This window comes from Anolis sagrei, chromosome 5 (genome assembly GCF_037176765.1).
Source record: "Anolis sagrei isolate rAnoSag1 chromosome 5, rAnoSag1.mat, whole genome shotgun sequence".
Lineage (NCBI taxonomy): Eukaryota > Metazoa > Chordata > Lepidosauria > Squamata > Dactyloidae > Anolis > Anolis sagrei.
Window position 1 is genome coordinate 124,380,176 of NC_090025.1, and position 22,773 is coordinate 124,402,948.

Here is a 22,773-nt window from a genome sequence, read left to right on the forward strand (position 1 = left end):
ATGAATAAATGTTGATTTTGTACATGAATAAATTGATAAATGTATGTTGTACAAAAATAAATGTAGATTGTTGTATATGAAAAAATAAAAATAACCCCTAATGCATCCTTTGGACCAAAATTAATGTAAGACCCTGTCCAATTCAAGGTGCTGGCTTCAGCCTATAAAGCCCTAAACGGTTCCGGCCCCACCTACCTCTCCGAACGCATCTCCTCCTATGAGCCGGCAAGGACGTTAAGATCGTCCGGGGAGGCCCTGCTCTCGGTCCCGCCAGCGTCACAGGCGCGGTTGGCGGGGACGAGAGACAGGGCCTTCTCGGTGGTGGCCCCTCGGCTATGGAATGCCCTACCCGTGGACATCAGGCAGGCCCCTTCGTTGCTAGCGTTCCGGAGGAGGACCAAGACGTGGCTCTACGAACAGGCATTCGGTCAACAATGCAATTGAACTTACAATGACGGCATTACTGAACAAGGAACGGCTAAAGGATTATGAGAACGAGATCTGATTTCATCCAGGCGTAGATGATTATTTGTTGTATGTTTGTGTATGTTATGTCTTATTTATTGTAATTGTTATTAATCGCACTGTAAACCGCATAGAGTCGCTGTATCAGGCTGATATATGCGGTATAGAAGAAAAGCAAATAAATAAATAAATAATAAATAAATTTTTGGCAAACTGTTCAAAGCACTTGGAGGGCACATAGAAGGAGCTTGAAAATGTGGATGTTCCAGAATGCCTTCCCAGAATAAGGAATCCTAGCAATATGTCCTCAGTGCACTTTATGAGAGATTTAGAACTGTCTGCACATCCATCTTTCCCAAAACATTCCTCCTATCCCCTTTAAACTTCCCAGCCTTTAACTTTTAAAACTTTCACATTTGGCCCTGCCTTATGTGTCATGTCATTATTGTATTGTTTTGCTTTTTTGAGTTATTTGTCATTTGCTGTTATTGTTTTTATGATGATGTTGGGCCTGGCCTCTTGTAAGCCGCACCGAGTCCTGCGGGAGATGGTAGCAGGTTATAAGAACAATAAATAAGAAGAAGAAGGCTACTAGTAGCACGGTGAAGAATTCTGTGATGATTGGGACTTTCAGCAGTGGCAAAACTGATTAATCAAAGTCACGTGGTATTTTCTTGAGTACAAAATACCATTAGTAAGGACACTTCTGTCTCTATCACCCTATTTTATCTTGACTAGTTGGACATTTTACTTCTTCCAAATTTAAGTCAGATGCATATGTCACTCCCTTTTGTCTATGACCTTTCAATTCAGCCCATCTTTATATCTGCGTCCAAGCAGCCTAGACTGAAAACACTAAAAGCAACACCTCAACTATTCATGTACTCTTCTTGTAGCCTTTTTGTTCCCAGGCATTGTACATTTCAGAATTTGGAGAGGGAGGCAGGACTTTCCTATATGCATTCTCATGCAGACAACAATGAAAGTCATGATTTTTATTTCTTATTTATATCACACTTTATATGTCTAGACAAAAGATTCAAAGTGGCTTATGTTTATTTTATTCCTTTAAAGAAATCTTGGCCACTGTACGGAACTTTTGTTGCTCTGCTTTTCGGATTGTGTTATTGGTCGGCACATTCAAGCCACAGTGGTAGCAGAGGAAGAAGCACGGATAGCAGCCACTGAGCCCTTTTCCCAAAGGAAATGCCAAGTAATCCCTGAGCACGATAAAAAGGCACTAGTGGTTTTACCAACGCACAAAAGGTACTGGCAGTTACACCCAGGTTATTCTGTTTAACAAAATTACTTTTTGTTGCCCGTGATTATGTCAAGCTTAAAGATCCATCTTAAATGAATATGTATATTCCTAATACGAATTGGTTCATTATTTCCAATTCATTATAGGAATAGGTATAAACATGGGAATAAAAAAGTATAACTACATTGGTCAAAATTAATGCTCAGGGCCATTATTTTGAAGGCAGGATATTAAGGGGATATCAGCAGTGTAGACATACTAAATGCTGAAATTCAGAAGCTATTGAAACCAGGCTCCTGAATTGATTGGGATCCAGAACCTGTCAAAACAAGGTGTATAGACCCAAATAACCCTGATTTTGTTTGTCCGGAGTCTGCACTCACAAACGCAACATAACAAAACCCCTCTTTGCTGAGTAGCAACATTCCTATGTTGGTTATCCATTGAAACAATAAACCTTGGAAGACATCCTTATGGAACAGTTTTTAAACTGAGATAGCTTTCCCCTATTGTATTGCTGCATCCTAAAAGAGTATCCAAGCTAAACATTTTGTTTACCTGTGGAGTAAGTTTGTGAGTTGGAGTTTTCCAACTCACTACTCACAAACTTACTGTGGAGTAAGTTTGTGAGTTGTGAGTTGGTTTGCCTGACTCCATTATTTCCATGGAAAATCAAGGGCAGGACAAAGGGAAAGGATGGAGCAACCTCCCAGCAAATCCAGTGCTTCTGGTCATAACTAGCCTAGGCTACTGCTTCTTCTTTCCTTTTCAGCTGTAAGGCATAGAATTGCAACAGTGTTCTTTCTGGAAAGGAATAAGGATTATGTTTGGCCCCATACTTTGCAGTCAGAGCACTACAGAGGCTTTAAACTCACTCTTTCAAGCAGTTTTTCTATAGTCATCTGGAATTCCCCATGGCCACTGCATTTTAGAATATGATAATCAGAAATGCTACATGTTTGTGTTACTATTAAAAACATACTTCCATGACTTCAGAGTCTTTATCTGTCTTATGTTGTTTGGTCTAAGAATCATGACCTATCAGTGCAGCACTTTATTGAGCCTTTCTGCAATGCAGATCTGGGACAGCCTCTTTGTAGACATTTGCAATTAACACACAAACTACATTTGTGATATCGGCAGCGCACAGGCAAAACATCTAAGAGATAAATTCAAACTGTGTTTTGGGTTTGACCGAATTACTCTGCAGCAATAACATAGTCTATATTAGTTTTAAAAAATTTAGTGTTCAGTTTGCTTTCCTGAGTACTTCCTTTCTCAAACCTTTAATACTTAAATACGTGTGTGTGTGCGTGTGTAAATATTTCTTCTTTGTGATTTCTGTGAATGTACACTTGTGGAGTTTACTACATCTGAGCAGGCTCTAACAGAATCTTTCCAAGTTGTATCCCTTCAATTTTTGTCGGTAACCCCGCCCACTCCTCCCCAGGACATAACGGTGCCCTGGCCCCGTGCTCCCCAGTTCCTGAGCCGCAGTAGCAGCTAGAAAGGGGGAGGTTTGCATGATGAGTGGAGGATGGGTAGTATTGTGTGAATTTGAACATTTGAACAGAATTTGAATTATTTTCTGTTCCTAATTTGAAACTGTTATTTCCTGTTCAATTGTGCTGTACTTAATTTGAAAATAACGGTTATACTCCAGATTTGTTTTTATTTGTTTTTGTTTTTTTGCCTGCCACAAACCATGTTGAAATGGTTGAGATTCTGCGAGATATTCATTGAAAAGCTATAGCAAAATGTCCTGCAGGATGTCCCGCAAAAGCTTTTGCAGTTTAATAAATCTTTCAATGTTTTTATGATGGAACCAATTAGGAAATTACATTGTGTTACATAATGTTATGAATTCCCTTCTTTAAAATTTCATAATAAAATGCCTTCTGTTATGATTCTTCTAATAACTTAGACAATCAAGGAGACAGCTTCCAAATTTCATTGGACAGTACCCCCTTCAAGATTCATTACGGAGATGTGTGGAAAATAACCTGGACATACTTACTTTTAATCCACATCTCGGAGAGGTAGTATAGCTTCTGTGGTATATAATTTTTGGTTATAATTATCACACTGTATTATGCTTAGTCTATTTTACAAAGTGCTTTGGATCCCAAATCAGAAGAAAGGAAATAAAATACATTGTTAAAAATGCCTCTACAGTCTGTAATCATGAATATGTTTACTATTCTTCTTAACTGTAAGGACAATTTGTCATGATTTCTTTTGATAGTACTGACTGAAAAGGTTGAAAAAAGATTGCAAAAGTGTGTTACTACTGGAATTGTTTAATATACCTCTGGAACATCTGTGGAGAGAAAAGGCACAAACATAGACTAGCATGAAAGGCGTTCTGTTGCTCTTAAAGTAAGCCTGAGCTTTCTAGTGTATTTGGTTGCTTTCCAATTCAGAGGTTTGCTGAAGATATTAGACTAGGTAAGTGTTTAGTGCAATTCAGAAATGTTGTTAGATTCTTCAGCAAAGGATAGGCACATGTAAGCTTGGCTTTTTTTTCCCCTGAGACCCAGAGTGGGAGTGTTGCAATGTTTTCTTCAAGCTTTGCTTCTAGATCAATGATTCTCAACCTGTGAGTCCCCAGATGTTTTGGCCTACAACCAGTTTAACAGCTGTTAGGATTTCTGGGAGTTGAAGTCCAAAACATCTGGGGACCCACAGGTTGAGATCCACTGTTCTAGATTGCTCTGTTCAAATGGTTGGGTGCCAGCATAAAAACTGAGAGCTACTTTAGCAAGAAAAAAACCCCCTCCTGAGTGGGGTTGATTAAACACAGCAAAAAATAAATAAGAAATATAGAAATTTTTTTTGTAACTGAACATGAAGTCAGGAAAATCTCTTCCAATCTCCCACTTCACCTTAATCACACAATGTGGGAAGGAGAGTGAAAACCAAGGCTCACTCATGCTTTCCATGTTTTGAGGTTGTGTGAATGAGAGAGTTGTAACAGCTATGTAAAATGTTCTTTTAGCTATTAGACAGATCCACCATTCAGTAAAAAGTGGCTGTGAGGAATGGGAGAACCATGTAACTATATGTAAATTCTGCAATTTGTCCTGGGATTAACATGGACCTGTAAACCCTTCCATTGATCTATACTTCTATATGCACTTCTATGTAACATATTGGTGTGTTTTGTTTGTTGTACTGGCTGGGACTGATGAAAGCTTTATTCGAAAACATTTGGAAGGCAGCAGGTTGGAAAAATGGCTGTGTACTATTTATTCATTGACCCTTTGAATGGTCCACTTGTTTCGCATTGGTTAGGCGGTAGAGATTTAATGCTTCTACACTATAAGGTATGCTCACTTATCATTTACAGACTAGACAAAAAAGTAAAAAACTAATATCAAGAGCAATGCCGTATTCTTTGCATTCACAATTCGGTGCACATGATGGGTGGGGGGCAGGGAAAGCCTCTTAATACCACGTGTAATGAAATTAAAGTCAAAAAATTCTCTCTTTTCAGGGCCTAACTCTAGCTAATTATAAAGCTTTTTTTTCTACTTTGCTCTGGCTTGAAGAAATTTCCGAAGAGAAGGAACTGAAGGAGTTATCCCTGCATGGGGTCATCTTGAAAAAAAATGGAAACTTTCTGGTACTTGAAGTTCCAGGCGTTGTAGAGGGGCGCCCTTATCTTTATCCAGGTGTGGAATTTCTGTTGTCTTGTTGATACTCTGCAGTAATCAGAATGAAAAGACTCAGCATGATGCAGTGGTTGGCCGTGACAGCAATCCCACATCCCCAGCCAATGTAGCATAAATATTTGTATGCAGAAATACATTGCACCAGAACAACACAATTTCCATACAATATAGCAAGATTGTGCAACTCATATCCGTGATTAGGTGCTGTTGTTCAATGGGCAGTGTTCTGTATACAATTGTAGTCCGTGACACATGACTTCCATTGCTATCAGCAGGATACATCGGTTGCCTTAAGGTAAATAATCTGGTTTTACATGCATAGCATGACTTTCACATGCATATCTCTTTTTTCCCATATGATTTTTATTGCAATTACTAGCTGTGCCTGCCATGCGTTGCTGTGACCAACCTTCCCTCCTTCTTTGTCTTCTTCTTTCTTTGGGGGGGAGATGTAGTGCTTGTACACACACACACACACATATGGGTGTGGATATGCCTATGTCTGTGTTGAAAGGAAGTTGTGGAGAACACCTATATGTGTGTTAATTTTACTATATTTCCTCAACCCTCCCCTCAAATACACACAGTCATGCGGGAAATAAGTAGCTCTGCTGGAGTGCATGTCTTGAGGGGTTATTGTGGGGATGATATTGCATGTGCATTAATTCCACTATATTTTCACAACTCCACACACCCATACACCAATAAAGGGCTGCAATTCTTCAAACTTGGAAGGATCTGGTGATTGTATAAGCCTAGTCATTGTCCATCTCTGCCATATCCAACATTTTTGCAATTCATAAATCAAGTTCATATCTCATTCACAAAAATGTCAGCCATTATTTTCCTTGAGTTTTCATTTATTACCCAGGTTGACTGAATTTCACAGAAAAGCTTAGTGTTGTTCACTAGAAACATGGACTAATACAGCCTTTGGAACCATAAATTAAAATAATTTGTGAAGACCTCCTTTTTAATGAGAGACAATACAACACACAAGTCATCTTGCTTATGATGTAATCATTGACTTAGATTTCATTCAGTTCCATTTGTTGAGGATGTCCGTCTAATACCAATTAATAACAATGGTTATATAGGGAAAGCCCTAATGAATATATCTTCACATAGGTGACAAAGTGATATTGAAAACCCAAAATTACACAGAGCAGAGAATCCACTATGTTGCATTTATTACTGAGGTAAGTTCACTAATCAAGTTTGTTTATTTGGCTTTTTATATGTTTTTAACAGCACCGTCTTATCCTTTGCTCAGAAATAAATTCTATTACATTCAGTGTGACATTTTCTCAGATAAGTATTGTGTATAAGAAAGAGCAATTTCTCTTAAATTAGGATTCATTGCAGTTAATTCTTTGAATGATTTTATATTTCTTAGCTGGATTCTCAGAAGAGCTTCTAATATTTAGTTTCACTTATATTAAAACTTGGAAGCAGTAGGCTTATCGATGGCCAATCCTTGAGCTAGAATAAACTGGTAGTTTATTATCCCCTTCCTCTAATAATGCAGATTGATAAAGAAGATGTTACCCTGAAACTTGATCCAGCTTTTGAACAAGCCTATAATGGTGAACCAATGGATGTGGAATTTCCTCTTGGCAGGTATGCCTTTTCTTAACATTGTTCCCAAAGTATGTGAATCAAATATGTGTCATAAAATAATTCTAGAACCTCCCCTTCCTTGCATGTTGCATAACTTGGTTGCTCATTTGCTAAAGTGACTTGATCCACAAGTCCATATGGTCTCTACATGAAGCTGTTGGGTGAGATCATCCAGAGTTTTGGAGTTTGGTGTCATCTGTACGCAGATGATGTTCAACTCTATCACTCCTTTCCATCTGCTATTAAGGAGGCTGTTCAGGTCTTGAAGCGGTGCTTGACAGCTGTGATGGTCTGGATGGGGGCAAACAAATTGAAATTGAATCAGTCGCAAGGCCAGACAGGGCATAGGGTTACAGCCTGTGTTGGATGGGGTTACACTCCCCCTGAAGGCGCAGGTTTGCAGCTTGGGTGTGATCTTGGATTCATCGCTGAGCTTGGAGCCCCAGGTATCGACGGTGGCCACAGGAGCATTTACACAGTTAAAACTTGTGCGCCACCTGTGCCCTTATCTTGGGAAGTCTGACTTGGCCACGGTGATCCACGCTCTGGTTACAAGCCATATAGACTATTGCAACGCACTCTATGTGGGGTTGCCTTTGAAGACTGTTTAGAAGCTTCAAATGGTCCAATGAGCAGCAGCCAGATTGCTCAATGGAGTGGCGTTCAAGAAGCATACAACTCCCTTGTTACGCCAGCTCCACTGGCTGCCTGTTTGCTACCGTGCACAATTCAAAGTGCTGGCTTTAGCCTATAAAGCCCTAAATCAGTGGTTCTCAACCTGGGGTCCCCAAATGTTTCTGGCCTTCAACTCCCAGAAATAAATAAACCAGCTGGTAAACTGGCTGGGATTTCTGGGAGTTGTAGGCCAAAAACATCTGGGGACCCCAGGTTGAGAACCACTGCCCTAAATGGTTCCAGCCCAACTTACCTATTGGAACGTATCTCTCCCTATGAACCATCTAGGAGTTTCAGATCATCTTGGGAGGCTCTGCTCTCGGTCCTGCCTTCTTCGCAGGGACAACTGGTGGGGACAAGAGACAGGGCCTTCTCAATGGTGACCCCTTGGCTGTGGAACTCTCTCCCTAGGGATATTAGATCAGTCCCTTCACTCCTGAACTTTTGCAGAAAAGTGAAGATATGGCTTTTTAAACAAGCCTTTGGGAACCTGGTGCAAGAGATAAACACAGAATTATGTGAAATCGAATACTGGCATGGCTTAGACGATGTTTTTGGATGACAAGGCTAATAGTGAAGGTAGTGGTTTTATATGTTTTTAAAGGTTTTAATGTATGTATTTTATAATTCTGTTTTAAATGCCTATGTTGTAAAGCTGCCTTGAGTCACCTTCGGGTTTGAGAAAGATGTAGAACGATCGTAAATAAATATAAATAAATATGTAAAAAATGGGAAATAGTGGTTCAATCTTGCAGGCTCTCTCTCCCATGCTGTCTCTTGTTTCTCTTAATATGGTAGCCATGTTGCACAGGATAAAATTTAAAAAAAAACAGTATTTGATTTGAGATCAAAATGTTTCTCTTTTCTAGCTTTGAAAGACAAGACAAACATTTTTTCATGCAGCTTTTGGATGCATTGGATGAAGAGATTCATTGCAAAGCAAGAGCAGTTTGGTTAAGACGCTAGTCTTTATCATCATATGCATATACAGCTGCAGCACTGACAAAATGTATGGAGCAGACATACTGTTATGGTCTCTGCTCTTTAGGGCTAACTTTTATTCAAATCTGTTGACAGGACTACAACCCGGAGATGTCATTTTGCAGTTGAACAAGCTGTCCATTTGGGAGAAAAAGGTGGGTAATGTGCTTCCCTTTACTGAAAATTGTAACATGTTTGAGAAACTGATGCCTTACATCAAACACATGTTCACTATACAAAAACCTCTGTGGTTGTTGTTATTGTTATTATTAATTATTATTATTATTATTATTATTACATTTTTCATTTTACTCTATTATTAGATTTATTATTTTACTCTATTATAACATTTATTATTTTACTATATTATTATTATTATTATTATTATTATTATTGAAAGCACATTCACATTGAAGAAGATTATAATGATGGTATAATCAGAGTTAGACAGTCTTATCTTAAAATTATAGTTTTATGTAAATATTAATATTCAAAAACATTTAACCTACTGATGCTTCTCTTAATGTAATTTTATTTGTATCTATTTTTTATTTTAAAATTTACCAGTAGCTGCTGCATTTCCCACCCTCAGCTTATACTTGAGCAATATGTTTTCCCAGTTGTTTGTGGTAAAATTAGGTGCCTCGGCTTATACTCAAGTATATACTGTACATTTCTTTAGGGCTGGTTATGTTCCAGGGACCACTTGAGCAACACAAGTGGGAAAAGTTGGTAAATCAGAGCACATGTGGCATTACTACTTTCTCTTTTGGTATGTTGCAGTCCTATGTGTGGCTAGAAGTTTGCAACATGTAAAAGTGAAACGTGTTTCTTTTTTTATAACACAATGAGTTATGCAGTCTGGGTATAATTGAACATCCTTCTCCTTTTCGGCATTCTTTTCCCTTCCTTACGTTGTCACATGGCAATTTACATACTAATTCAAGTATTCCCTCCTGATATGATCAAAACCATACTAGTTTTCTTGTGATGTTCTGGTACTCTAATAAACCTTGAAACATTTATTGGTGTGGAATCAGAACTGAATTATGAAATTTTAACTTCCTCTTTACCATATCTGGATAGCAAAGAACAAGTCAATCTGACTTTTAAAAAAAAAAAACCCTAATGTTTTCATTTTTGCTGATATCACAATCATGCGGTGGTTTCATGCAGACATTTCTCAGGATGGCACAAAGGCGCAATCCACTGCAATTGGGCTTAGCCCCTGTATGCCAACTGAAACGGCAGGAGCCAGCATTCTTTTTCTAAAAGATGCAGAAACATAGCTGTTGACTCTTCAGTAACATCAATTCCGAATGGAACACCAATCTGGTTCCTCCTTTCTTCTTTTTTGTCCCAAAGTTTTATTTCCTGAGAGACTTACTGTACAGTCTCCACAAGTTGTCAAGCAGTGGAATGATTCAGAAATGCCTTGCAACATTCAAGAAGAAAGCACCACAATCAAAACCAAGGTGAATGTCACCAGCTTTTTTCTAAACTATTTGCTGCTGCTTCGTGTTAAAAATAAGCCAATTCATTAATCTACCAATGTACAGTTGTAAAATATGTAGCTTTGCAGCTGTCATTTGTGTTTGTACTTGCATATTGAAATGAGAAGGGGGGGGGGTATATTCCTATGTTCACATCTCCCCTAAGTACCACGAAACCTGAATCTTGGCTGGGCACTTTCTCTATAGTTTTTGAGGAGTAAAGGCTTTGCATGTATTACCAAACTTGAGTTATTCACTGGTTGATCATTTGAGTTATGTGTGTGTTTCTAAATCCTCTTCTTTCTGTTTTCTGCCACACAATTAAAACTTTACTTAGGAAAGATTAGGAATATCCACCTTCTGGGCAGCATATTTGTATGGTTCCTATCTCATTTTATGTGGCCTTCCAGACTACAGACTGTATTCCTCATAGTTAGACATAATGACTGGAATTGATGGGATTTGTAATACAGTAACACCTGGAAGGCTGCAGTTTGTTTGGTTTGGTCAGGATAATGGAGTTTGGATTTAGCTACAAGGTGAACTCTGGCTAGGGTGCAACATTGTCATTCATTAACATCCAAACTGTAACAACTAAAGAGCACCGACCACTAAGTAAAAAGAATGATAGCTGGACCTCTATATTCCTGAATTCTCCATCCATAGATTCAGTGGCCCTTTGAGGGCAACCATAAAGCTGGTGTGGTCCTCAATTTTTTCAACTACTGTTACATAAGGCAAAGTGTGGTGGGCTCTTTAAGATGTACATATGAATGAGCTCTGCACACAGATATTGCAGTAAATGAAATTAATTCTAAATCATTTGAACATAAAGTTTTGTTTTTAGGATACTTCAAATGTTTGTTCCTTCTTTCTTCCTACTTCCAGAAAAACAGGGCACAAAATAATAAAAAGAAAAAGATGACAAAAGATAAAAAGACAATTACGTTTTCTGATATGATGACTACTGCCACACAAACAGGTAAGTACAGATTTAATGCTTGTTTTATTTTTACTAATATAAAGATACTTGGTTCTACTTAAAGGCCCATAGTTTTTGCAGTGCTTTGGAGTGAATTGGCTGTATTTGGCTACTATACATTTAGATTTGTGCCTACAAACATTTTAAATAGTAGAAAAGACTCGCAGGTCTGATTTCTAAATTGTGTGCACTTCAGAGAAAAATCCTTTTTTCAAATATGTACACAATTTTTAACCTAGAAAATAGAACTACAACATCAGTTAGAAAGGACTGTGGCTTTTTCAATCCAATGCTGAATGAACATCAGAAACTAGCAGTGAAAAGGATACTCAGTGGAGAATGTCGCCCAACTCCTTATATTATCTTTGGACCACCAGGAACTGGCAAAACTGTCACAGTCATCGAAGCAATTTTGCAGGTAACATTGAACAAAAATATAATTGAAATCTTGCCATGGCTTTTAATAGTTCTGTCTCTTCAATACATACTTGTCAAAGCATGCATTGCAGCCGTGAAGAAATTTGTATTGCTTTCAGATTATTTTGTCTTAAAGAGGAAGGTACCTACATTAAATCATCTGGGAAGAACAAGCTGTGGATGGTTTAATGGATACAGAATCTGGATACAGAGAGCCAAACGTATTGGTCTTTCTTTATGGAGTTTTGAAGAAATGGGAAGGGCAGAAAATATTTGTTCACATCTTGAAATAATATTATTTCATGGCTTAGTATGCATAATAAGATAATCCATCCAAAGCATAACTTGTAAAAGATTCTTTTTAAAATAATATTTCAGATCCATTACGCTTTACCAGACAGCCGAATACTGGTTTGTGCACCATCCAACAGTGCATCAGACCTTCTTTGTTCACGACTTCATGACAGCAATATGTTAAAGCCAGGAGTAATGGTGAGGGTTAATGCTTCAAGCAGAAATGAAGAGGTAAATTTTGTTCAGAAACCTTGTGCATAACTTCATTCTGTTCTAGTTACATCAGTGGGCAAAGCATTCATTTGAAGCTGAGTTTCTTTGTATGCAGCCACTTCATTAAACATGCTCTGTCATGTTGTTTTTTAACCTTCGTTTGCACTGAATGATATGATTTTTCACTGAATTAACCAGCTGCCACCTCTGTACTGACATAACCTTCTTTTTTGTGGATTTCACTATGAACAGGCAACATTTTGCATAGGAAAAATTGAAGACAGAAGGTAAAAGAAAGAGCAAAGATTATAATATAGAAGGATCTCATGGATGTATTTCCAGGTTCTTTGGGAAGGACACCTCAGAAATGTATACCTTTATACTATGGTGAACAGCTTAAGCAAAAATTCCTTATTAATAGTGTTTCACATCAAGAACATTATGCATACTGTATATGCCATTCTTAATAGGAAAAAAATAGGTGTCATGTTTTTTAAAAATTCTATCATATATTATAGGTTTATCCTGTAATATAATGCTTGCACAAACATTCTTGCTTGTATTAACAGAATCTTAGTGATGTAATAAAACTTTACTGCAAAGATGGAGAAGACATTTGGCAGGCATCTCGATTCAGAATAATTATCGTGACATGCACCAGTGCAGGGATGTTCTACCAAATAGGAGTAAGGTACTGCTGATACATGTCTTTGGGAAACATTTAGGCCATAACTGGGAAGTACTGTGAGAGGTGTTTGCTACGGGATAATCCTATAAACAAAGGATACTGTACAGATCAACATGATTGTGTTTACTAGAGACATGAAAACGGCTTACTTTGCACAAGTAAAATAAAAATCATTTTATACTGCTATGTGGGATTATGCTAGTTTTTTAGTCTCTTTTGTAGATAGAGAAAGTGGGTTATAAATACACATAATAATAATAATAATAATAATAATAATAATAATAGGATTTAAAGATCAAACTTCAAAGACTCTGGCACAAGCCAGTAAAGTTAGTCCCTCTGGTGATCAGCACACTGGGTGCAGTACCTAAAGACCTTGGCCAACACTCAAAAACAATTGGTGCTGACAAAATTACCATCTGTCAACTGCAAAAGGCCACCCTACTCAGATCTGCACACATTATTCTTTGATACATCACATAGTCCTAGACACTTAGGAAGTGTCTGATGTGTGATCCAGTACAACATCCGTGATCTTGTTTGCATAGTGATCTTGTTTGCTATGTACTAATCTTGTTGTGTATCAAATATAAAAATAATAAAAATTTATTTCTATCCCATCCTCCCTCCCCGAAGAGACCTGGGGCAGTTTACACATACAAAAGGCAAATATTCAATGCCATATACAATCCCAAAAACAGTTTTTGCACTTTTTTCAATTGCTTGCATTTTCTAATTTGCTGGACATTTCTCCTTCGTAGAAAAAAACTTCATCTAGGAGAGTATCTTAATATGTCATGACAGTATTTCTCAAAAAATATATCAAATATCCTTTACATTAAAATAAATCACACATTTTTGACATTCCCATTCTGTTTTGTAGTACACTGTATTCAAACTATTCTAGTATGTTATCCCAGTATTATAAAAATACTTAGCCATGAAGCTCATTGTCACCTTAAACCACTTCCTAATTCCCAGGGGATAATCATGTTGTGGGACTGGTGGGAAAAGGAGAACTATGCATTGGCCTGAACAAGAAAAGGACTAAAACTGGGAATGGGGACATGGAAAGCTCATAAATAGCACCCTCGGTATCCACAAGCATTTACATCTAATTCATCCTGCATACATTGAATGTGAAGGCATGAAGTGATCTCTGTAACATGGTTGCAAAACTCCTGTAGTCAGGATCACAAACTTAAATGCTTATTTATGTTTTATTTTATAGATAAGTTTTATGTGTTATATATGCTGATTGTTTTAGACTTGTATTGCTTTTGATACATTGTAAGCCCCTTGGGTCCCTTTGTGGGAGAAAAGCGGGATACAAATAAAGATTTATTATTATTATTATCATCATCATCATCATCATCAAGGTTAGCACTCTTCAGATCTTTGTTATTTCAATGCACAAAAGTCTTAACTTATGGATTTTGTACGCAGGGCTTGCATATGTCCTCATGTCCCTGTTTTAGGTCTATATGTGTTCAAACTATATGTGTTCAAGATACAGTCTGGACCAGGTATTATATATGAGCTGGGCCCAAAACAAAATGTTAGGTGATTACATATAAACAGGTGAGAGTTGTGTGGCTCTCCATATGTCAGACTGCAATGCCAAACAATCCACAACACTGATTATGTTGGCTAGAACTGATGGATATGGGTATTCAGTCACACTTGAAGAGTTACATGATTCCCTGTTCTTGTCAGTAAGCAATTCAGTCACCCCCAAAAATACGGTTTTTACATACAAAAGTCCTGTGAGAGGCTTTGATTGACTTGAAATACTTCTGATTCACAAAAGTTATTTGTGTGCAATTTTTGCTTTTTATGAAGCATTGTTTATTATTTATGTGCTGCCACAGGATGACAGAACATTTCTTGATGAAGCGCATAGTTTGAACTTCTTTTTTTAATGGTAGGTTTGGACATTTCACACATGTATTTGTGGATGAAGCAGGGCAGGCCAGTGAGCCAGAATGCCTGATTCCTCTGGGTCTGATCTCAGAAGTCACTGGGCAGGTGCGTGTGTTTTTGCCACATTTAACTGATTGAGCCACTCTACCTTTCGCTTTTAGGGAGTTGCTTCATGGTTTGTAAAGTTTCAAACCAAAATTAAAAGTTCCGTTCTTGAAAGGCAACTGTTTGCACACTGCTGCTGCTTTGAAAACATTACCATAAGACTAATTGGCAATATTTTTAGTGTTTATGTATTTATGAGTGTGCACATAGTTTTGAAGGCAAAGTTTGAAAAAAGCTGTACAGTTGTGTTGCACTTTGCAGAAGAAATTAGTGTGAATCTTACTGATTAAAGGTGTAATTTAAATGCTTATTGAGAAACTGAATGAATCTAGTGTTCATTCCATGTTTCTAACCACATCTTATTTTCAAAGTGTACAGCACTTTTTCAGAGTTTTCTTTTAAAACTTTATGTGCAGCTGTGGCCTGTGGCAAAAAAAACCCTACAATTGATGCAGAATGTAAACAATGAAGAGAATACACCTTTTATTATTGACTTGTTTTAAGTGTAGGGAAATGTGCATTTAGAACATCTTACTTTTAAAAAATCCTTGGTTCTTGCAGACTTAGTAGATTGTGCTCATGTCAGTTGCTCTCTATGTTTTGAACCAGTTCTAATTTTCTATTTCTTTCTAAAAGCCTTCGCAGTAATTTCATATACGGTATATATTACTACAGTGTTTATATTTAGTCAGACATTTCCTCCAGGAAAAGACTCTAATGAGATCATCCAACATCAGTGCTATTTCAAGCAGTGCCTGCCTCGCATCACCTTCCAGTTATTAATATGATTCCTAAGGAGAAATCTTTTCCCATCCATAGTAAGCTGAACACCATTTTTCTGATTGATACACCATTCAGCATCAGAATTTCTATCTGACTTTGGTTTAGCTTGAATGTATTATTCCTCATCCAACCCATATTCAAGCCAAGTTAGCTCAGGCTATTTACAATTACTCTTTGATCAGCTAGTAAAACAAACAATGGAGCAAGAGTCCTTTAAAATAACACACCATTCCACTGACCGTGCTGGGTCAAAGGAATCTTGGAGTTGATCCAAAATAGTCATTTTTCTTGGCTCTTTTGAACTTAGCTGCATATTGATGACAAGTACCGCAAATCACATTGAAGTAAACCAAGGCAAGTAATGTAAGGAATGTGAATGAATGGGGAAAAAAACTACATGCAGTGTACATTAAATAGATATTCAAAGTGTTAGTTAAAGAATGCTCTGCTTACAGATAGTGCTTTCGGGTGATCCAATGCAGCTTGGCCCTGTGATGAAATCCAGACTTGCAATTGCCTATGGATTACACATTTCCTTATTGGAGAGACTCATGAGTCGGCCTCTGTATATGAGAGATGAGAAGGCTTTTGGGGCTTGTGGGTCATACAATCCTCTCTTGGTAAGTGGTACATTGGATAATAATGTTTCTTGTTATATATTAAAGTTTGTAATCATATCAACCTCAAGAATTGTATCTAAACTACCAATATGGAAACACAGGATTTGGTGTGTTGATTAATGTGGATTTTTCACTGGCCTAATAAAGTTATTACCAAGTGGCAGTTCTTTACAAACCAGTAGCATATAAGCAATGCTTTCAGTCTTTGGTCATCAAATTGTTTCATACTTCAGTTGTAAGGAGCTGCTATCAGTGTGGCTCATGGCAATGGTTTCTGGGAGATGAAGTTCAAAAGAAGATATCTGGAGAATCGGAGGATGCGATTCACAGGCATAGAATGACATATCATGGCCTTTGTTCTTTTTTTACAGATAACAAAACTCATTAAGAATTACAGATCACATGCTGCACTGCTCAAAGTGCCATCTAGACTTTTCTATCATAACGAACTAGAGGTCTGTGCTGACCCTTCTATAGTAAATTCTTTGTTGGGATGGGAGAAGTTGCCAATGAAAAACCTTCCATTGATTTTCCATGGAGTACGGGTATGTAAACTTTCTGATGATGTGTTTCATATGTTTACTAATACGGCTGTGTCCTCCTTCCCCCCTCCCCCCCCCCATATTACTAGGTTTTGATTTTGCAGGTTTGATTATTTTTTAGAGATTGGTGTGCTCTCTCTAGCTTTCTCTATGACAACTCTGTGGTCAACTTTTGTTGGAAGTTGCATGTAAAATGATGCTGGAAATCCCGGGGATTCCTAGATAGAATACTTTTCTAGTAATCTCTAGGTTTTCCAGTCCAATTCTATGGTCTAGCCGTAATTGACCATAATGTCTCCATGGAGGACCTAGAGATTCCTAGAGAAGTGTTCTTTCAGGTTTAAAAAAGCAGTTATTTAATTTGCAGTTCTACTTTCACAGGGGTCCTGCAGCAGTAAACCCCATGAAAATGCCAGGCCTATCGTAGAGCCTCAGAGATTGCCATCAACCTAATGGAGTGAGCCGAAACCTGTAACAGCCTAAGAATATTGCAAGCTTTCACCCATCTTGAAATCATACTTTTTTCACTCTGCTGCCCATTGTTTTGTAGCTGTATCCTCTGCACATCTCTAAAGTGTGCCGTTCTTTTTCTAATGACAAACTATAGCCAAGTAATTCTTGATAGATTTATTCACAAATCCCAAACGTAAGAAGAATTTGGGAATAAATATTTATCATGTGGTTATTTGCGCAGAGCTAGGGAGCCATCGTTGATGTTAAGTACAGAATTTTCTCGAATCTAATGCACATCTATTTTGGCTTAAATGCTTAGCCAAAATTGAGGTGCGCATGAGATTCAATGGTGCATTACAATCGTGCACCAAAAGGTCCCTTTGCTCCTCCAACAAGATGAGACTGGCGAACTCACCAGCCTCTGCCTAACAGTGGAGCAGGGGCTTCCCTCCCTATGTATTTCTCCTTAGTCTCCCTGTTGCGAGACAAAGGAGAAAAGGCGCCCCTTTCCCTCCTAGGCCATTTCTCTCCAATTTCCCAACTTGGGAAACTGAAGAGAAACTGGGAGAGGAGAGTCAAAAGATGAAGCCAAACCTCCTGAAGCCTAGAAGGGAGAGAGAGAGGGCGGGGAGAGTCTAGTCAAGCTGAAGCCAAATTGAAGACTTGGGAAACTTCCAAAGCCTAGGTTTCTTCCCCAGCTGGGAGGGAGTGAGGTAGGAGGCAGAAGCTGTTGCCCAAGGGGACCCCACAAAGTGATTTTCCAGCTGCTTCCCCTGAAATATAACCTACCTTTGAGGGTCTCCTTTTCAAACATTAACTAGCACTGACCTTGTTTAGTTTTCAAGATCAGATAGGACTTTCCTGTCCCGCTTTAAAACTTGCAGAGCTCTGGGGCTTGTAGTTCAGCGAGCGAAGGACTTCTCTTGCTGAAAATGGGAAACCTCCCTAAACTATAAGCCCCAGAATCTTGCAGGCACAGATTCTAAATCCTATTTTTTGGATGATTGCCTCTGGAGTATTTAGTCCCCATAATTCCTTGCAGTAAGTCAGGGAAGTTTTCCATGTGATTTGCTTATGGTTCCCTTTTGTAGCTCTAAGGAGATTTGGGGTCTAAAGTCTAGAACCACAGCATAGCCTTCCAAGGATGCATCTATATGCAGAATTAGTGCAGTTTGATACCACTTTTAATTGCCATGGCTCAATACTATGCAATCCTAGTTTGGTGAGGCACCAGCAGTCTTTGGCAGAGAAGACTGAAGACCTTGTAAACTACTGCCCCCATAAACCCATAGCATTGAACCATAGCAGTGAAAGTGGTGTCAGACTACATTAATTCCAGTGCAGATTCACCCAAGGACTTTGGAATCACCTAAGATGCACCTATACTGTAAGCATGCATGCTGTCCAATAACACTGAGAATACCATTATTCAGTGTATGGAATCCTGGGATTTGTTGCTTGGGGAGGCACCAGCCCTTTTTGACATAGCAAGCTAAAGAGCTTGTAGAAATACAACTCCCAGGATTCCATAGCATTGAGCCAGGACAATTAAAATGGTGTTCATTCTATAACATAGATTCACCCAAGGAAGCTGAGACAGGATAAACAAGAGAGGTTCCTTGAGGGAAGGGTTACCCGTTTCTCTGGTTTTCCTTTCAGTTGCTGAAGATTTGGTGTCCTAACAGTTCGTTTTTAAAGAAGCAGTTCTAAGAAGGCAGCAACTGTAATGCACATCTTTTCCGGCCAAATTTTAATGAGAGCACTTTTTTGCAGCTGCTCATTATATTTGCCAGCAAATAGGATTTTTTGGTTTCTGGGTTTTGAAAATTGGGGTGTGCATTACATTAGATGGCGCACTAGATTTGAGTAAATATGGTAGTTTAAAGGATGCAGGAAATGAGCTTTATATCAGTTTTCTATTGTAGAAGACTATTTGGAAGCTGCTTACTTCAATATCCCAAAATATGAGTAATCATCTAACAGAAAATACTGACTTAATGAGCACTCCTGGGGAAATAGCCTCAGTGAGTTCTACTTCACTCAAATCCTTATAAATGTCGTGGGTTGAAATGGGACCTCTGGTAGTTTCCTGCCTTTCAGAATAAGTGATGGCTGTCATAATGATAGTGATAGCAAGAGTCTGCTGGCTTTTTCTCCTGGACTTATGTTTTCTGTTCTTAGTATTATTTTCCTTTTACTTTGGAATGCTAGATGCTTTATTTCCTCTACTTTTCATAGCCCTGAAGGGTCTCTTTTTGCAATATTTGTGTTCAGTGAGGGGAATCCGAGACAATAACAGATTCTTGATGTGTGCCGTAGTGAAGAGCACTCTGTTCAATCCTACAGACATTGTCAATAGTTTTTCTCAGACTCAGAAAAATAATGTTTCCTGAAGTGAAGCACTCTCAAGTGAGAGCATGATATATGCTTTCAGACTCACAACCAAAATTTTGTGTCTATTTGGCCTCTGCAGTATTTATTTAAGTATTAAGTCCTGACTGTATTCATCAGTGACACACCCAATAAATGGATGGATCCAACATTGGACATGTCAGTTGGTTTTAATAGTTTACATTTTTGCCTTTTTAACTTCAAATGTATTTAATAAATGTAATTTAAATGTGAGCAATTTAATGTGATTAAAATGTTTAATTTCATTTCATTTTAAAAGTGAATGTAAAAAAAATTAAATGTCATTGTAAACACAATAAAAAGAAGTTGGAAAATCCATAGAATTATAGAGTTGGAAAAGACCTCATGGGACATCCAGTCCAACCCCTTGCCAAGAAGCAGGAAAATCACATTCAAAGCACCCCCAACAGATTGCCGTTCAGCCTCTGTTTAGAAGCCTCCAAAGAAGGCGCCTCCACCACGCTCTGGGGCAGAGAGTCCCACTGCTAAACAGCTCTCCTAATGTTCAGATGGAATATCCTTTCCTGTAGTTTGAAGCCATGGTTCCGCATCCAGGGCAACAGAAAACAAGCTTGCTCCCTCCTTCCTATGACTTCCCCTCACATCCTGATACATGGCCCTCATCATATCTCCTCTCAGCCTTCTCTTCTTCAGGCTAAACATGCCCAGCTCTTTAAGTCGCTCCTCATAGGGCATTCTAGCATGCTATCTATATGTCTTAAACTGACCAGATGTCTGAATAATCTGAAATGTGTGACTATAAAGATACATGTTAATGTGAAGATAAAGTAGTGTTGAATGTTAAAAGATGAGTACTTCTGTCTATACACAGTTTTGTTTTGAATAGCATTGCACACAGTATACAGTTTACACCGTCAGGTAATTCCAAGCCATACAAATGAAAAAAATACATTTCCTTCCTTTCTAATGCAGGGCACTGAAATGCGTGAAGGCCACAATCCTTCTTGGTTTAATCCTACAGAAGCGGTCCAAGTGATGTTGTACTGTTGCCTTCTTACTAAAAATATCACCAAGACAGTATCAGAGGTGGATATTGGTGTGATCACACCATATCAGAAACAGGTCTGGTTCTGTGTAATCTGGTTCTATTCCAAAAAACACAGATGGAGATATCTTTTCTGGTCTTTTATATTGATTTTTCACTATAATTTGCTATGATGTTTTCTGTAAATTATCCTGAAGGTTTTGAAAACTATATTGGTAGAAAATACATCTCAAAACACTCTCCCACTTTGTGGAAGCTACAGTAACCCTGAATCTTCTCATACTATCCCTTGCCCAGCCCTATTATTATTATTATTATTATTATTCAGTTGTTAGTAAAATGACTTACATTCTTATGGTATTGTCCCAATCCACTGTGAAGCATCTGTTAAATAATGCTTCTAGGAGGACATTTCTCTTTAATACAGTTGGAGAATATGATGCAATATATTTAAATCTTTAGAAAATGACTTGACTCTAGCTCTTACATTATTATTAGTGTAAAACCACAATAATATGTTTAATGCTAGTTGTAAAACAGTGTTGTGTTGGTCCTATTTTTAGGCTGAAAAAATCAGAATTCTCTTACGTAGTATGAATCTAATGGACATCAAAGTTGGCTCAGTAGAAGAGTTTCAAGGGCAAGAATACCTGGTGATCATCCTATCAGCAGTATGTACTGAGACACTACTTATGTGAAGCACCCAAAATAAATACATTGAAGCAATAGAAAGATGCCAGAATAGGTGATGTTACTGCCAGTGGACCAGTAAAGAGGTTAGGTAGGAATATAGCAGAATTAAAACTCACTGATAACTTTTTCATTTGAATTCTGTAATGCTTGGAAGTCAATTTCATTTTCAGCACAAGCGAGGCAAAGCCAAAAATGCTGCCATTCCTCTTTAAATTAAGAAGAGATAGGCTGCCTCTCACTATGAGAAGAGGAGAGCAGCAGGGCAGTATGAGCTGAGTGAGCTGGGAAAGAAACTGAGAGCACAGAATTCTGGGAAATGTAGTTTGGGGAGGCAAGGGGCCCTATGACAGAGAATTCGAAAGGCTCTGCCCTAAACTACATTTCCCAGAAATACGTAGTTCTGCTCAGCATCGGAAAACCCCAATAAGGATAGGGGAGAGATTTTCCCCTCCTAGTAGCAAACAGAGTTCCAATAAATGGTTGAATCTGCAAAGAGGAAGACTGATACTTAAGTACAAGTAAGTAAATCTGTGCTGGGCTGGGAAGAAATCCCTAAATTGAAGTCCTATTGGCTAAAGGCAATGAATGAGATAGCTGTTGGGGCTTTAAAAAAAGTTTTTGTCAAAACTTTTTTAAAATCCCAAACTCAGTAGATCTATGAATATTTCTGAAAATTGGGGGAAATGATTCCCTGCTGTCTTGTGGCATTGTATAGAAAATTCAAGGAGATAGCTCTTGTAGGGTTTTTTTAACTTGTTTGTAAAAACTTTGAACATTTTCCAAAAATCTGTGGAAGAGTGAAATGTTCTGAAACTTGATGAGCTAATAGTGGTAAATGTGTTCTATGATCATAGCAAGTTTCATGCAAATAGCTCTAACAATGAGGGAGAAAAGAGCCCCTGTTTTTTTCCCATTCTCACAATTACTTAACAAAAAGTAACGTAAAAGTAGTTAACCCGTTATAGTTACGATAGAACCAATTTTAGAACCAATTTTCCCCCACCCCCTAATTTCATACTGGGTATTGAAACATTTTTTTTCATTGATTACACGGATCTAACTTGTTTCACTTTCTATACTAACATAAGAAGCTATAATGAGATTAAGGTTAGTATGTGTGCGTATAGTATGCATGTGAATGCAGTGGCACTCTGGGTGTTTGTAAGACTTCATGTTATTTATGTTCCAGGTTCGGTCAAATGAAACTTCAAGCAGTGATGAAAAAGTCTATTTAGGCTTCCTTGCAAATTCAAAACGCTTCAATGTAGCAATAACCAGACCCAAAGCATTGCTTATTATAGTGGGAAATCCTCATGTGCTTGCCAAAGTAAGTTTTGTTTGTCAATTTAATTTATGTTAATTTAATTCAATTAAAAGTTTTGATTTCAGAGGATGGCGTGGGCTGGTCCATGAGGTCACGAAGAGTTGGAGACGACTGAACGAATGAACAACAACAAAGTGACTCTATGAGAT

General features: G+C 38.0%; 1 protein-coding gene across 1 annotated transcript in view; it reads left to right on the top strand.

The window, feature by feature from the left end:
- MOV10L1 (Mov10 like RNA helicase 1) overlaps window positions 1-22,773 on the top strand; it is a 48,286-nt gene that overhangs the window by 19,749 nt on the left and 5,764 nt on the right. The window contains exons 9-25 of the mRNA XM_060777786.2: window positions 1,540-1,731; window positions 3,651-3,765; window positions 5,223-5,400; window positions 6,529-6,599; window positions 6,929-7,020; window positions 8,773-8,831; window positions 10,042-10,151; window positions 11,058-11,151; window positions 11,391-11,569; window positions 11,947-12,093; window positions 12,645-12,766; window positions 14,692-14,791; window positions 16,030-16,194; window positions 16,566-16,739; window positions 20,535-20,684; window positions 21,171-21,278; window positions 22,490-22,627. Of these exons, the coding sequence (XP_060633769.2) occupies window positions 1,540-1,731; window positions 3,651-3,765; window positions 5,223-5,400; window positions 6,529-6,599; window positions 6,929-7,020; window positions 8,773-8,831; window positions 10,042-10,151; window positions 11,058-11,151; window positions 11,391-11,569; window positions 11,947-12,093; window positions 12,645-12,766; window positions 14,692-14,791; window positions 16,030-16,194; window positions 16,566-16,739; window positions 20,535-20,684; window positions 21,171-21,278; window positions 22,490-22,627 (2,194 nt within the window). The remainder of the gene's footprint in view (window positions 1-1,539; window positions 1,732-3,650; window positions 3,766-5,222; window positions 5,401-6,528; window positions 6,600-6,928; window positions 7,021-8,772; window positions 8,832-10,041; window positions 10,152-11,057; window positions 11,152-11,390; window positions 11,570-11,946; window positions 12,094-12,644; window positions 12,767-14,691; window positions 14,792-16,029; window positions 16,195-16,565; window positions 16,740-20,534; window positions 20,685-21,170; window positions 21,279-22,489; window positions 22,628-22,773) is intronic.